This window comes from Oncorhynchus clarkii, unplaced genomic scaffold (genome assembly GCF_045791955.1).
Source record: "Oncorhynchus clarkii lewisi isolate Uvic-CL-2024 unplaced genomic scaffold, UVic_Ocla_1.0 unplaced_contig_14002_pilon_pilon, whole genome shotgun sequence".
NCBI classification, from domain to species: domain Eukaryota; kingdom Metazoa; phylum Chordata; class Actinopteri; order Salmoniformes; family Salmonidae; genus Oncorhynchus; species Oncorhynchus clarkii.
In genome coordinates, this window is record NW_027261012.1 from 20954 (window position 1) to 35726 (window position 14773).

Below are 14773 nucleotides of genomic sequence, written 5' to 3' on the forward strand. Positions count from 1 at the left end.
AGGGAGACAGAGACACAGAGAGATGTACCTTTGGTCTTCCTGTGTAGGGAGAGGGCAGCTTTGAGGCGACTCCAGGTGTGAGTCTCAGGAGTGAGGTTGACCAGCAGAGAGGACAGGTGGAGTCTGTTACCACGAACTGGAGTCCCCAATACCATACTGCCTGATAGAATGGGTACCTGGAACATCATAATATAATACTGTTTGATAGACTGGATACCTGGAACATCATAATATAATACTGTCTGATAGACTGGATACTTGGAACATCATAATATAATACTGTTTGATAGACTGGATACCTGGAACATCATAATATAATACTGTCTGATAGACTGGATACCTGGAACATCATAATATAATACTGTCTGATAGACTGGATACCTGGAACATCATAATACTGTCTGATAGACTGGATACCTGGAACATCATAATATAATACTGTCTTTATTTTTTTATTTTTTTATTTTACTAGGCAAGTCAGTTAAGAACAAATTCTTATTTTCAATGACGGCCTAGGAACAGTGGGTTAACTGCCTGTTCAGGGGCAGAACGACAGATTGTCAGCTCGGGGGTTTGAACTTGCAACCTTCCGGTTACTAGTCCAACGCTCTAACCACTAGGCTACCCTGCCGCCCCACAGATAGACTGGATACCTGGAACATCATAATATAATACTGTCTGATAGACTGGATACCTGGAACATTATAATATAATACTGTCTGATAGACTGGATACCTGGAACAATATAATACTGTCTGATAGACTGGATACCTGGAACATCATAATATAATACTGTCTGATAGACTGGATACCTGGAACATTATAATATAATACTGTCTGATAGACTGGATACCTGGAACATTATAATATAATACTGTCTGATAGACTGGATCCCTGGAACATCATAATATAATACTGTCTGATAGACTGGATACCTGGAACATTATAATACTGTCTGATAGACTGGATACCTGGAACATTATAATATAATACTGTCTGATAGACTGGATACCTGGAACATCATAATATAATACTGTCTGATAGACTGGATACCTGGAACATTATAATATAATACTGTCTGATAGACTGGATACCTGGAACATCATAATATAATACTGTCTGATAGACTGGATACCTGGAACATCATAATATAATACTGTTTGATAGACTGGATACCTGGAACATTATAATATAATACTGTCTGATAGACTGGATCCCTGGAACATCATAATATAATACTGTCTGATAGACTGGATACCTGGAACATCATAATATAATACTGTCTGATAGACTGGATACCTGGAACATGATAATATAATACTGTCTGATAGAATGGGTACCTGGAACATCATAATATAATACTGTCTGATAGACTGGATACCTGGAACATTATAATACTGTCTGATAGACTGGATACCTGGAACATGATAATATAATACTGTCTGATAGACTGGATACCTGGAACATCATAATATAATACTGTCTGATAGACTGGATACCTGGAACATTATAATATAATACTGTCTGATAGACTGGATACCTGGAACATCATAATATAATACTGTCTGATAGACTGGATACCTGGAACATCATAATATAATACTGTTTGATAGACTGGATACCTGGAACATTATAATATAATACTGTCTGATAGACTGGATCCCTGGAACATCATAATATAATACTGTCTGATAGACTGGATACCTGGAACATCATAATATAATACTGTCTGATAGACTGGATACCTGGAACATGATAATATAATACTGTCTGATAGAATGGGTACCTGGAACATCATAATATAATACTGTCTGATAGACTGGATACCTGGAACATTATAATACTGTCTGATAGACTGGATACCTGGAACATGATAATATAATACTGTCTGATAGACTGGATACCTGGAACATCATAATATAATACTGTCTGATAGACTGGATACCTGGAACATCATAATATAATACTGTCTGATAGACTGGATACCTGGAACATCATAATATAATACTGTCTGATAGACTGGATACCTGGAACATGATAATATAATACTGTCTGATAGACTGGATACCTGGAACATCATAATATAATACTGTCTGATAGACTGGATACCTGGAACATCATAATATAATACTGTCTGATAGACTGGATACCTGGAACATCATAATATAATACTGTCTGATAGACTGGATACCTGGAACATCATAATATAATACTGTTTGATAGACTGGATACCTGGAACATCATAATATAATACTGTCTGATAGACTGGATACCTGGAACATTATAATACTGTCTGATAGACTGGATACCTGGAACATGATAATATAATACTGTCTGATAGACTGGATACCTGGAACATCATAATATAATACTGTCTGATAGACTGGATACCTGGAACATGATAATATAATACTGTCTGATAGACTGGATACCTGGAACATCATAATATAATACTGTCTGATAGACTGGATACCTGGAACATCATAATATAATACTGTCTGATAGACTGGATACCTGGAACATCATAATATAATACTGTCTGATAGACTGGATACCTGGAACATTATAATATAATACTGTCTGATAGACTGAATACTACCTACTGACCTTTTGGTGTGTGTGTGTGTGTGTGTGTGTGTGAGATACCACCTACTGACCTTTTGGTGTGTGTGTGTGTGTGTGTGTGTGGATACCATCTACTGACCTTTTGGTGTGTGTGTGTGTGTGTGGATACCACCTACTGACCTTTTGGTGTGTGTGTGTGTGTGTGTGGATACCACCTACTGACCTTTTGGTGTGTGTGTGTGTGTGTGTGTGTGTGTGTGATACCACCTACCCCGTGTGTGTGTTGAGCAGACAGCAGTTCAGTAATGCTGCAGTCCCCAGCTCGGCCAGGGGGAGGTGCTGCTCTGCTGTTGGGAGCCCCGTCTCTCCTTCCCCAGCGACTAACACTCACACCACTCACACACACCTTCCTACTGGTGGCGGGCCGCTCCCGAGACACGCTCCTCCGCTCTTTAGGAGCTCCTCCCACCTTCCTTCTGGTGGCGGGCCGCTCCCGAGACACGCTCCTCCGCCTACGCTCTATAGGAGCTCCTCCCACCTTCCTTCTGTGGGGGTTTTCCTTGGGAACGTGGTCTTTAGGGACGAGACTGTCCCTGGGAACGTGGTCTTTAGGGACGAGACTGTCCTTGGGAACGTGCTCTTTAGGGACGAGACTGTCCCTGGGAACGTGGTCTTTAGGGACGAGACTGTCCCTGGGAACGTGCTCTTTAGGGACGAGACTGTCCCTGGGAACGTGGTCTTTAGGGACGAGACTGTCCCTGGGAACGTGGTCTTTAGGGACGAGACTGTCCCTGGGAACGTGGTCTTTAGGGACGAGACTGTCCCTGGGAACGTGCTCTTTAGGGACGAGACTGTCCCTGGGAACGTGCTCTTTAGGGACGAGACTGTCCCTGGGAACGTGGTCTTTAGGGACGAGACTGTCCCTGGGAACGTGGTCTTTAGGGACGAGACTGTCCCTGGGAACGTGCTCTTTAGGGACGAGACTGTCCCTGGGAACGTGCTCTGAACGTGCGTGGTCACCTGCCGTACTGCTGTCCGACCGTGGGTTGTGGTCACTGGGCAACAGGCTGGTTTCTCTGTGTGGTCGGGTTTCGGTCAGGCTGGTCTCTCTGTGGGGTCGGGTTTCGGTCAGGCTGGTCTCTCTGTGGGGTCGGGTTTCGGTCAGGCTGGTCTCTCTGTGGGGTCGGGTTTCGGTCAGGCTGGTCTCTCTGTGTGGTCGGGTTTCGGTCAGGCTGGTCTCTCTGTGGGGTCGGGTTTCGGTCAGGCTGGTCTCTCTGTGGGGTTCAGTTACGGTCAGGCTGGTCTCTCTGTGGGGTTCAGTTACGGTCAGCCTCCCCAGCTGTACCTCACAGTGTGTGGTCAGTCTCTGCTTCACCCTGACAGGTTCCTCACTGGTCCGGCTGACAGACACGATACGGCCCAGAGACTGACCGCTGTCGTTGACCGCACGGTCTACAGACTGCCCTTCAGTCACTGACCCTGTGTGGTCTCTAGAGGGATCCCTGATCACCGAGTGGTCGATGGACTGACCCCTGGTCGCCGAGTGCACGTGGTCAACAGACCGCCCGTTGTCATGTGACCGTGTCTGGTCGACGCAGGGTGAACATGTGGTGTCGCCGTGCAGTTTGTACACTCTCTCTAGCCGTACGGCACAGCACCGTGTCAGACACCTCTCCTTCACGACCTCGGCCAGCCAATCCTGTCCCACCGTCGCTGACACAAAATGGCTGCCGTCCTCAGTTTCCTCCCCGGCCCTGCCTGGGTCAGTCTGCTCACAGGCAACCGCGGAGAACAGCTCCGGGCTCGGCTGCTCACGGACGCCATCTTGGATCGCCGAGCCTCCATTCCGGCTCCCGTTACTCCTCAGGCTGGTTGATCCACGGGGAGTCGGCTCTTCACGGTTTCCTACCTCTGGTTGTCCCACTGCCTGGCCCAGGGACGACAGCTGGCGCAGCTCTGTGAGAGAGAGGGGGTCCTCTGGAACATCGAGCTCCTCCTGGGTGGTGCTCAGAGAGATGATGTCACTGGCGGAGGGAGAGATAGGTGGACGGAGGAAGGAGGGAGGAGGAGGGAGGGAACGAGAGCTGGGGGTGGAGGAGAAGAGAGGTTTCCTGTGGCAGGGTCGCTCGGGCGACACGTTCAGAGAGATATCTCGCAGGAAACCTTTACTGTTGGTTGCTTCGCTGTTACCCAGGTCGGCCAATGAGCTGTCAGCGTTGGCCAGGGCCCGGCGGCGCCCCTGTTTGGCACGGCGAGGGAAGGAACGCTGGACCACTCCCCCTTCTTCTCTTCCACCCTGGACGAAGTCATCAGAGGAGTTGAGGCTGAGCTGGGCTAGCAGGACCTGGGAAGACAAGAGAGACACACACAGAGAGAGACAGAGACACACACACAGAGAGAGACAGAGACACACACACAGAGAGAGACAGAGACACACACACAGAGAGAGACAGAGACACACACACAGAGAGAGACAGAGACACACACACAGAGAGAGACAGAGACACACACACAGAGAGAGACAGAGACACACACACAGAGAGAGACAAAGACACACAGAGAGAGAGACAGAGACACACACAGAGAGAGACAGAGACAAAAACAGAGAGAGACACATACAGAGAGAGACAGACACACAGGGGTTAGGATGTCTCAGGGGACATGATGTAGCTCACAATTTATGACCAGAGCCACTATGGAGAAGGGATGGATCAGACGAACGGGGCCTCGGGGGGAGTGACGGTAGGATGGAGCGGAGCGGGAGAACGGGGCCTGGGGGGAGTGACGGTAGGATGGAGCGGATCGGGAGAACGGGGCCTCGGGGGGAGTGACGGTAGGATGGAGCGGATCGGGAGAACGGGGCCTCGGGGGGAGTGACGGTAGGATGGAGCGGATCGGGAGAACGGGGCCTCGGGGGGAGTGACGGTAGGATGGATCGGGAGAACGGGGCATCGGGGGGAGTGACGGTAGGATGGATCGGGAGAACGGGGCATCGGGGGGAGTGACGGTAGGATGGATCGGGAGAACGGGGCATCGGGGGGAGTGACGGTAGGATGGATCGGGAGAACGGGGCCTCGGGGGAGTGACGGTAGGATGGAGCGGGAGAACGGGGCCTGGGGGGAGTGACGGTAGGATGGATCGGGAGAACGGGGCCTCGGGGGAGTGACGGTAGGATGGATCGGGAGAACGGGGCCTCGGGGGAGTGACGGGTAGGATGGATCGGGAGAACGGGGCCTCGGGGGAGTGACGGGTAGGATGGATCGGGAGAACGGGGCCTCGGGGGAGTGACGGTAGGATGGAGCGGGAGAACGGGGCCTCGGGGGTAGTGACGGTAGGATGGAGCGGATCGGGAGAACGGGGCCTCGGGGGGAGTGACGGTAGGATGGAGCGGATCGGGAGAACGGGGCCTCGGGGGAGTGAAGGGTAGGATGGATCGGGAGAACGGGGCCTCGGGGGAGTGAAGGGTAGGATGGATCGGGACAACGGGGCCTCGGGGGGAGTGACGGTAGGATGGAGCGGGAGAACGGGGCCTCGGGGGGAGTGACGGTAGAATGGATCGGGAGAACGGGGCCTCGGGGGGAGTGACGGTAGAATGGATCGGGAGAACGGGGCCTCGGGGGGAGTGACGGGAGGATGGAGCGGGAGAACGGGGCCTCGGGGGGAGTGACGGTAGGATGGAGCGGATCGGGAGAACGGGGCCTCGGGGGGAGTGACGGTAGAATGGATCGGGAGAACGGGGCCTCGGGGGGAGTGACGGGAGGATGGAGCGGGAGAACGGGGCCTCGGGGGGAGTGACGGTAGGATGGAGCGGATCGGGAGAACGGGGCCTCGGGGGAGTGACGGTAGGATGGAGCGGGAGAACGGGGCCTTGGGGGGAGTGACGGTAGGATGGAGCGGGAGAACGGGGCCTTGGGGGGAGTGACGGTAGGATGGATCGGGAGAACGGGGCCTGGGGGGAGTGACGGTAGGATGGATCGGGAGAACGGGGCCTGGGGGGAGTGACGGTAGGATGGATCGGGAGAACGGGGCCTCGGGGGAGTGACGGGTAGGATGGATCGGGAGAACGGGGCCTCGGGGGGAGTGACGGTAGGATGGATCGGGAGAACGGGGCCTCGGGGGAGTGACGGTAGGATGGATCGGGAGAACGGGGCCTCGGGGTGAGTGACGGTAGAATGGATCGGGAGAATGGGGCCTCGGGGGAAGTGACGGGAGGATGGAGCGGGAGAACGGGGCCTCGGGGGGAGTGACGGTAGGATGGAGCGGATCGGGAGAACGGGACCTCGGGGGGAGTGACGGTAGGATGGAGCGGATCGGGAGAACGGGGCCTCGGGGGAGTGACGGTAGGATGGAGCGGGAGAACGGGGCCTCGGGGGAGTGAAGGGTAGGATGGATCGGGAGAACGGGGCCTCGGGGGAGTGACGGTAGGATGGATCGGGAGAACGGGGCCTCGGGGTGAGTGACGGGAGGATGGAGCGGGAGAACGGGGCCTCGGGGGGAGTGACGGTAGGATGGAGCGGATCGGGAGAACGGGGCCTAGGGGGGAGTGACGGTAGGATGGAGCGGGAGAACGGCGACTCGGGGGAGTGAAGGGTAGGATGGATCGGGAGAACGGGGCCTCGGGGGGAGTGACGGTAGGATGGATCGGGAGAACGGGGCCTCGGGGGGAGTGACGGTAGGATGGATCGGGAGAACGGGGCCTCGGGGGGAGTGACGGGTGGATGGAGCGGGAGAACGGGGCCTCGGGGGGAGTGACGGGTGGATGGAGCGGGAGAACGGGGCCTCGGGGGGAGTGACGATAGGATGGAGCAGGAGAACGGGGCCTCGGGGGGGAGTGACGGTAGGATGGAGCGGATCGGGAGAACGGGGCCTCGGGGGGAGTGACGGTAGGATGGAGCGGATCGGGAGAACGGGGCCTCGGGGGGAGTGACGGTAGGATGGAGCGGATCGGGAGAACGGGGCCTCGGGGGAAGTGACGGTAGGATGGAGCGGATCGGGAGAACGGGGCCTCGGGGGGAGTGACGGTAGGATGGAGCGGATCGGGAGAACGGGGCCTCGGGGGGAGTGACGGTAGGATGGAGCGGATCGGGAGAACGGGCCTCGGGGGGAGTGACGGTAGGATGGAGCGGATCGGGAGAACGGGGCCTCGGGGGGAGTGACGGTAGGATGGAACGGATCGGGAGAACGGGGCCTCGGGCGGAGTGACGGTAGGATGGAGCGGATCGGGAGAACGGGGCCTCGGGGGGAGTGACGGTAGGATGGAGCGGGAGAACGGGGCCTCGGGGGGAGTGATGGTAGGATGGATCGGGAGAACGGGGCCTCGGGGGGAGTGACGGTAGGATGGATCGGGAGAACGGGGCCTCGGGGGGAGGGGGAGTCGGGAGAACGGGGTAGGATGGAGCGGATCGGGAGAACGGGGCCTCGGGGGGAGTGACGGTAGGATGGATCGGGAGAACGGGTCTCGGGGGAGGGACGGTAGGATGGAGCGGATCGGGAGAACGGGGCCTCGGGGGGAGTGACGGTAGGATGGAGCGGGAGAACGGGGCCTCGGGGGAGTGACGGTAGGATGGATCGGGAGAACGGGGCCTCGGGGGAGGGACGGTAGGATGGAGCGGATCGGGAGAACGGGGCCTCGGGGGGAGTGACGGTAGGATGGAGCGGGAGAACGGGGCCTCGGGGGGAGTGACGGTAGGATGGAGCGGGAGAACGGGGCCTCGGGGGGAGTGACGGTAGGATGGATCGGGAGAACGGGGCCTCGGGGGGAGTGATGGTAGGATGGATCGGGAGAACGGGGCCTCGGGGGGAGTGACGGTAGGATGGATCGGGAGAACGGGGCCTCGGGGGAGTGAAGGTAGGATGGAGCGGATCGGGAGAACGGGGCCTCGGGGGGAGTGCCGGATCGGGAGAACGGGGCCTCGGGGGGAGTGACGGTAGGATGGATCGGGAGAACGGGTCTCGGGGGAGGGACGGTAGGATGGAGCGGATCGGGAGAACGGGGCCTCGGGGGGAGTGACGGTAGGATGGATCGGGAGAACGGGTCTCGGGGGAGGGACGGTAGGATGGAGCGGATCGGGAGAACGGGGCCTCGGGGGGAGTGACGGTAGGATGGAGCGGGAGAACGGGGCCTCGGGGGAGTGACGGTAGGATGGATCGGGAGAACGGGGCCTCGGGGGAGGGACGGTAGGATGGAGCGGATCGGGAGAACGGGGCCTCGGGGGGAGTGACGGTAGGATGGAGCGGGAGAACGGGGCCTCGGGGGAGTGACGGTAGGATGGATCGGGAGAACGGGGCCTCGGGGGAGTGACGGTAGGATGGATCGGGAGAACGGGGCCTCGGGGGAGTGACGGTAGGATGGAGCGGGAGAACGGGGCCTTGGGGGGAGTGACGGTAGGATGGATCGGGAGAACGGGGCCTGGGGGGAGTGACGGTAGGATGGATCGGGAGAACGGGGCCTCGGGGGGAGTGACGGTAGGATGGAGCGGATCGGGAGAAAGGGGCCTCGGGGGGAGTGACGGTAGGATGGAGCGGATCGGGAGAACGGGGCCTAGGGGGGAGTGACGGTAGGATGGAGCGGGAGAACGGCGACTCGGGGGAGTGAAGGGTAGGATGGATCGGGAGAACGGGGCCTCGGGGGGAGTGACGGTAGGATGGATCGGGAGAACGGGGCCTCGGGGGGAGTGACGGTAGGATGGATCGGGAGAACGGGGCCTCGGGGGGAGTGACGGTAGGATGGAGCGGATCGGGAGAACGGGGCCTCGGGCGGAGTGACGGTAGGATGGAGCGGATCGGGAGAACGGGGCCTCGGGGGGAGTGACGGTAGGATGGAGCGGGAGAACAGGGCCTCGGGGGGAGTGACGGTAGGATGGATCGGGAGAACGGGGCCTCGGGGGGAGTGACGGTAGGATGGATCGGGAGAACGGGGCCTGGGGGGAGTGAAGGTAGGATGGAGCGGGAGAACGGGTCTCGGGGGAGGGACGGTAGGATGGAGCGGATCGGGAGAACGGGGCCTCGGGGGGAGTGACGGTAGGATGGAGCGGGAGAACGGGGCCTCGGGGGAGTGACGGTAGGATGGATCGGGAGAACGGGGCCTCGGGGGGAGTGATGGTAGGATGGATCGGGAGAACGGGGCCTCGGGGGGAGTGACGGTAGGATGGATCGGGAGAACGGGGCCTCGGGGGAGTGAAGGTAGGATGGAGCGGATCGGGAGAACGGGGCCTCGGGGGGAGTGACGGTAGGATGGATCGGGAGAACGGGTCTCGGGGGAGGGACGGTAGGATGGAGCGGATCGGGAGAACGGGGCCTCGGGGGGAGTGACGGTAGGATGGAGCGGGAGAACGGGGCCTCGGGGGAGTGACGGTAGGATGGATCGGGAGAACGGGGCCTCGGGGGAGGGACGGTAGGATGGAGCGGATCGGGAGAACGGGGCCTCGGGGGGAGTGACGGTAGGATGGAGCGGGAGAACGGGGCCTCGGGGGAGTGACGGTAGGATGGATCGGGAGAACGGGGCCTCGGGGGAGTGACGGTAGGATGGATCGGGAGAACGGGGCCTCGGGGGAGTGACGGTAGGATGGAGCGGGAGAACGGGGCCTTGGGGGGAGTGACGGTAGGATGGATCGGGAGAACGGGGCCTGGGGGGAGTGACGGTAGGATGGATCGGGAGAACGGGGCCTCGGGGGGAGTGACGGTAGGATGGAGCGGATCGGGAGAAAGGGGCCTCGGGGGGAGTGACGGTAGGATGGAGCGGGAGAACGGGGCCTCGGGGGAGTGACGGTAGGATGGATCGGGAGAACGGGGCCTCGGGGGAGTGACGGTAGGATGGATCGGGAGAACGGGGCCTCGGGGGAGTGACGGTAGGATGGAGCGGGAGAACGGGGCCTTGGGGGGAGTGACGGTAGGATGGATCGGGAGAACGGGGCCTGGGGGGAGTGACGGTAGGATGGATCGGGAGAACGGGGCCTCGGGGGGAGTGACGGTAGGATGGAGCGGATCGGGAGAAAGGGGCCTCGGGGGGAGTGACGGTAGGATGGAGCGGATCGGGAGAACGGGGCCTAGGGGGGAGTGACGGTAGGATGGAGCGGGAGAACGGCGACTCGGGGGAGTGAAGGGTAGGATGGATCGGGAGAACGGGGCCTCGGGGGGAGTGACGGTAGGATGGATCGGGAGAACGGGGCCTCGGGGGGAGTGACGGTAGGATGGATCGGGAGAACGGGGCCTCGGGGGGAGTGACGGTAGGATGGAGCGGATCGGGAGAACGGGGCCTCGGGCGGAGTGACGGTAGGATGGAGCGGATCGGGAGAACGGGGCCTCGGGGGGAGTGACGGTAGGATGGAGCGGGAGAACGGGGCCTCGGGGGGAGTGACGGTAGGATGGATCGGGAGAACGGGGCCTCGGGGGGAGTGACGGTAGGATGGATCGGGAGAACGGGGCCTCGGGGGGAGTGACGGTAGGATGGATCGGGAGAACGGGGCCTGGGGGGAGTGAAGGTAGGATGGAGCGGGAGAACGGGTCTCGGGGGAGGGACGGTAGGATGGAGCGGATCGGGAGAACGGGGCCTCGGGGGGAGTGACGGTAGGATGGAGCGGGAGAACGGGGCCTCGGGGGAGTGACGGTAGGATGGATCGGGAGAACGGGGCCTCGGGGGAGGGACGGTAGGATGGAGCGGATCGGGAGAACGGGGCCTCGGGGGGAGTGACGGTAGGATGGAGCGGGAGAACGGGGCCTCGGGGGGAGTGACGGTAGGATGGATCGGGAGAACGGGGCCTCGGGGGGAGTGATGGTAGGATGGATCGGGAGAACGGGGCCTCGGGGGAGTGAAGGTAGGATGGAGCGGATCGGGAGAACGGGGCCTCGGGGGGAGTGACGGTAGGATGGATCGGGAGAACGGGTCTCGGGGGAGGGACGGTAGGATGGAGCGGATCGGGAGAACGGGGCCTCGGGGGGAGTGACGGTAGGATGGAGCGGGAGAACGGGGCCTCGGGGGAGTGACGGTAGGATGGATCGGGAGAACGGGGCCTCGGGGGAGGGACGGTAGGATGGAGCGGATCGGGAGAACGGGGCCTCGGGGGGAGTGACGGTAGGATGGAGCGGGAGAACGGGGCCTCGGGGGGAGTGACGGTAGGATGGAGCGGGAGAACGGGGCCTCGGGGGAGTGACGGTAGGATGGATCGGGAGAACGGGGCCTCGGGGGAGTGACGGTAGGATGGATCGGGAGAACGGGGCCTCGGGGGAGTGACGGTAGGATGGATCGGGAGAACGGGGCCTCGGGGGGAGTGACGGTAGGATGGATCGGGAGAACGGGGCCTGGGGGGAGTGACGGTAGGATGGATCGGGAGAACGGGGCCTCGGGGGGAGTGACGGTAGGATGGAGCGGATCGGGAGAAAGGGGCCTCGGGGGGAGTGACGGTAGGATGGAGCGGAAGAACGGGGCCTCGGGGGAGTGACGGTAGGATGGATCGGGAGAACGGGGCCTCGGGGGGAGTGACGGTAGGATGGAGCGGATCAGGAGAACGGGGTTGTGAAGGAAGGATGGAGTGGATTGGAACGGGGCCTTACACTGAGTTTCCTCTTGGGGGCTTTGTGTTTGGCGGTTGTTGCTCCCCTACGATGAGTCACAAACTTCCCTGGAGCCAAAACTGGAGACGGACTGAGAGAGACAGAGAGACAGAGAGACAGAGAGAGAGAGAGAGAGAGACAGAGAGACAGAGAGAGACAGAGAGAGACAGAGAGAGAGAGAGACAGAGAGAGAGAGAGACAGAGAGAGGAGGGAGAGACAGAGAGACAGAGAGAAAGAGAGTGAGTATTGGTATATAGGTAGCCTAGTGGTTAGAGTGAAGAGGAGGCAGGTAGTCTAGTGGTTAGAGTGTAGAGGAGGCAGGTAGTCTAGTGGTTAGAGTGTAGAGGAGGCAGGTAGTCTAGTGGTTAGAGTGTAGAGGAGGTAGGTAGCCTAGTGGTTAGAGTGTAGAGGAGGCAGGTAGTCTAGTGGTTAGAGTGTAGAGGCGGCAGGTAGCCTAGTGGTTAGAGTGTAGAGGAGGCAGGTAGCCTAGTGGTTAGAGTGTAGAGGAGGCAGGTAGTCTAGTGGTTAGAGTGTAGAGGAGGCAGGTAGTCTAGTGGTTAGAGTGTAGAGGAGGTAGGTAGCCTAGTGGTTAGAGTGAAGAGGAGGCAGGTAGTCTAGTGGTTAGAGTGTAGAGGAGGCAGGTAGCCTAGTGGTTAGAGTGTAGAGGAGGCAGGTAGCCTAGTGGTTAGAGTGTAGAGGAGGCAGGTAGCCTAGTGGTTAGAGGGTAGGGGCGGCAGGGTAGCCTAGTGGTTAGAGTGTAGAGGAGGCAGGTAGTCTAGTGGTTAGAGTGTAGAGGAGGCAGGTAGCCTAGTGGTTAGAGTGTAGAGGAGGTAGGTAGTCTAGTGGTTAGAGTGTAGAGGAGGCAGGTAGCCTAGTGGTTAGAGTGTAGAGGAGGCAGGTAGTCTAGTGGTTAGAGTGTAGAGGAGGCAGGTAGTCTAGTGGTTAGAGTGTAGAGGAGGCAGGTAGCCTAGTGGTTAGAGTGTAGAGGAGGCAGGTAGCCTAGTGGTTAGAGTGTAGAGGAGGCAGGTAGCCTAGTGGTTAGAGTGTAGAGGAGGCAGGTAGTCTAGTGGTTAGAGTGTAGAGGAGGCAGGTAGTCTAGTGGTTATAGTGTAAAAGTCTGACTGTGTGTGTGTCCTGGCTCTAGCTGTGGTGTGTTGGGAGCGTTTAGGGTTGGGTTGTCTGGTGGTCGTTGTCTCTCCATCACTCTCACTGGAGCTCACAATACGCCTGGCCTTCCGACCAGCACGCCTCACGAATGGCTTCCTAAAACACACACACACAGGTCAGATCTAGACAGAGACGGGTCAGATCTAGACAGACAGACGGGTCAGATCGAGACAGACAGACGGGTCAGATCGAGACAGACAGACGGGTCAGATCGAGACAGACAGACGGGTCAGATCGAGACAGACAGACGGGTCAGATCGAGACAGACAGACGGGTCAGATCGAGACAGACAGACGGGTCAGATAGAGACGGACAGACGGGTCAGATAGAGACGGACAGACGGGTCAGATAGAGACGGACAGACGGGTCAGATAGAGACGGACAGACGGGTCAGATAGAGACGGACAGACGGGTCAGATAGAGACGGACAGACGGGTCAGATAGAGACGGACAGACGGGTCAGATCGAGACAGACAGACGGGTCAGATCGAGACAGACAGACGGGTCAGATAGAGACAGACAGACGGGTCAGACAGAGACAGACAGACGGGTCAGATAGAGACAGACAGACGGGTCAGATAGAGACAGACAGACGGGTCAGATAGAGACAGACAGACGGGTCAGATAGAGACAGACGGGTCACAAACAATTGAAGACCAGAAAGGTAATGCCACCAGTCTGACCTGTTGCTCTGCTGCTGGGGAGGAGGATGGACGATGAAGATGTTCTCTTCATCACTGTCCTGCTCTCTCAGACAGGACAGGGCTTTGGTCTTCGCTAGTCGCAGCTCTCTACTGATATCTGCTGTCCAGGACAGGGCTTTGGTCTTAGCCGGCCGCAGCTCTCTCCTGCCATTTGCTGTACTTCTCTTTCTCACTCTGGAACAGGGGAAGGGAGGCCGGGAGAAGAGGAAGACGATGTTTTCATATCAGTGCAGAAGAAAAGAGGTCACAGTTTAGATGGTGAGATAAAGAGAGAGAGAGAAGCACATAGAAGAAGACACTACTGGTGTCAGTCAGAGCAGAGTGACCATATGACCGCAGAGAAGACCATAGAAGAAGAGAGAGAGAGCAGAGAAGACCATAGAAGAAGAGACAGAGAGAGAGCAGAGAAGACCATAGAAGAAGACACAGAGAGAGAGCAGAGAAGACCATAGAAGAAGACAGAGAGAGCAGAGAAGACCATAGAAGAAGACACAGAGAGAGAGCAGAGAAGACCATGGAAGAAGACACAGAGAGAGAGAGCAGAGAAGACCATAGAAGAAGACACAGAGAGAGAGCAGAGAAGACCATAGAAGAAGACACAGAGAGAGAGCAGAGAAGACCATAGAAGAAGACACACAGAGAGAGAGCAGAGAAGACCATAGAAGAAGACACACAGAGAGAGAGCAGAGAAGACCATAGAAGAAGACACAGAGAGAGAGCAGAGAAGACCATAGAAGAAGACACAGAGAGAGAGCAGAGAAGACCATAGAAGAAGACACAGAGAGAG

The 14773-nt window shown here is 57.7% G+C and overlaps 1 protein-coding gene across 1 annotated transcript in view; it reads right to left on the reverse strand.

The window, feature by feature from the left end:
• LOC139403203 (histone H3 associated protein kinase) overlaps positions 1–14773 on the reverse strand; it is a 34609-nt gene that overhangs the window by 11913 nt on the left and 7923 nt on the right. The window contains exons 3-7 of the mRNA XM_071146916.1: positions 13966–14160; positions 13238–13378; positions 12115–12205; positions 2837–4909; positions 29–176 (exon numbers count right to left, since the gene is read on the reverse strand). Of these exons, the coding sequence (XP_071003017.1) occupies positions 29–176; positions 2837–4909; positions 12115–12205; positions 13238–13378; positions 13966–14160 (2648 nt within the window). The remainder of the gene's footprint in view (positions 1–28; positions 177–2836; positions 4910–12114; positions 12206–13237; positions 13379–13965; positions 14161–14773) is intronic.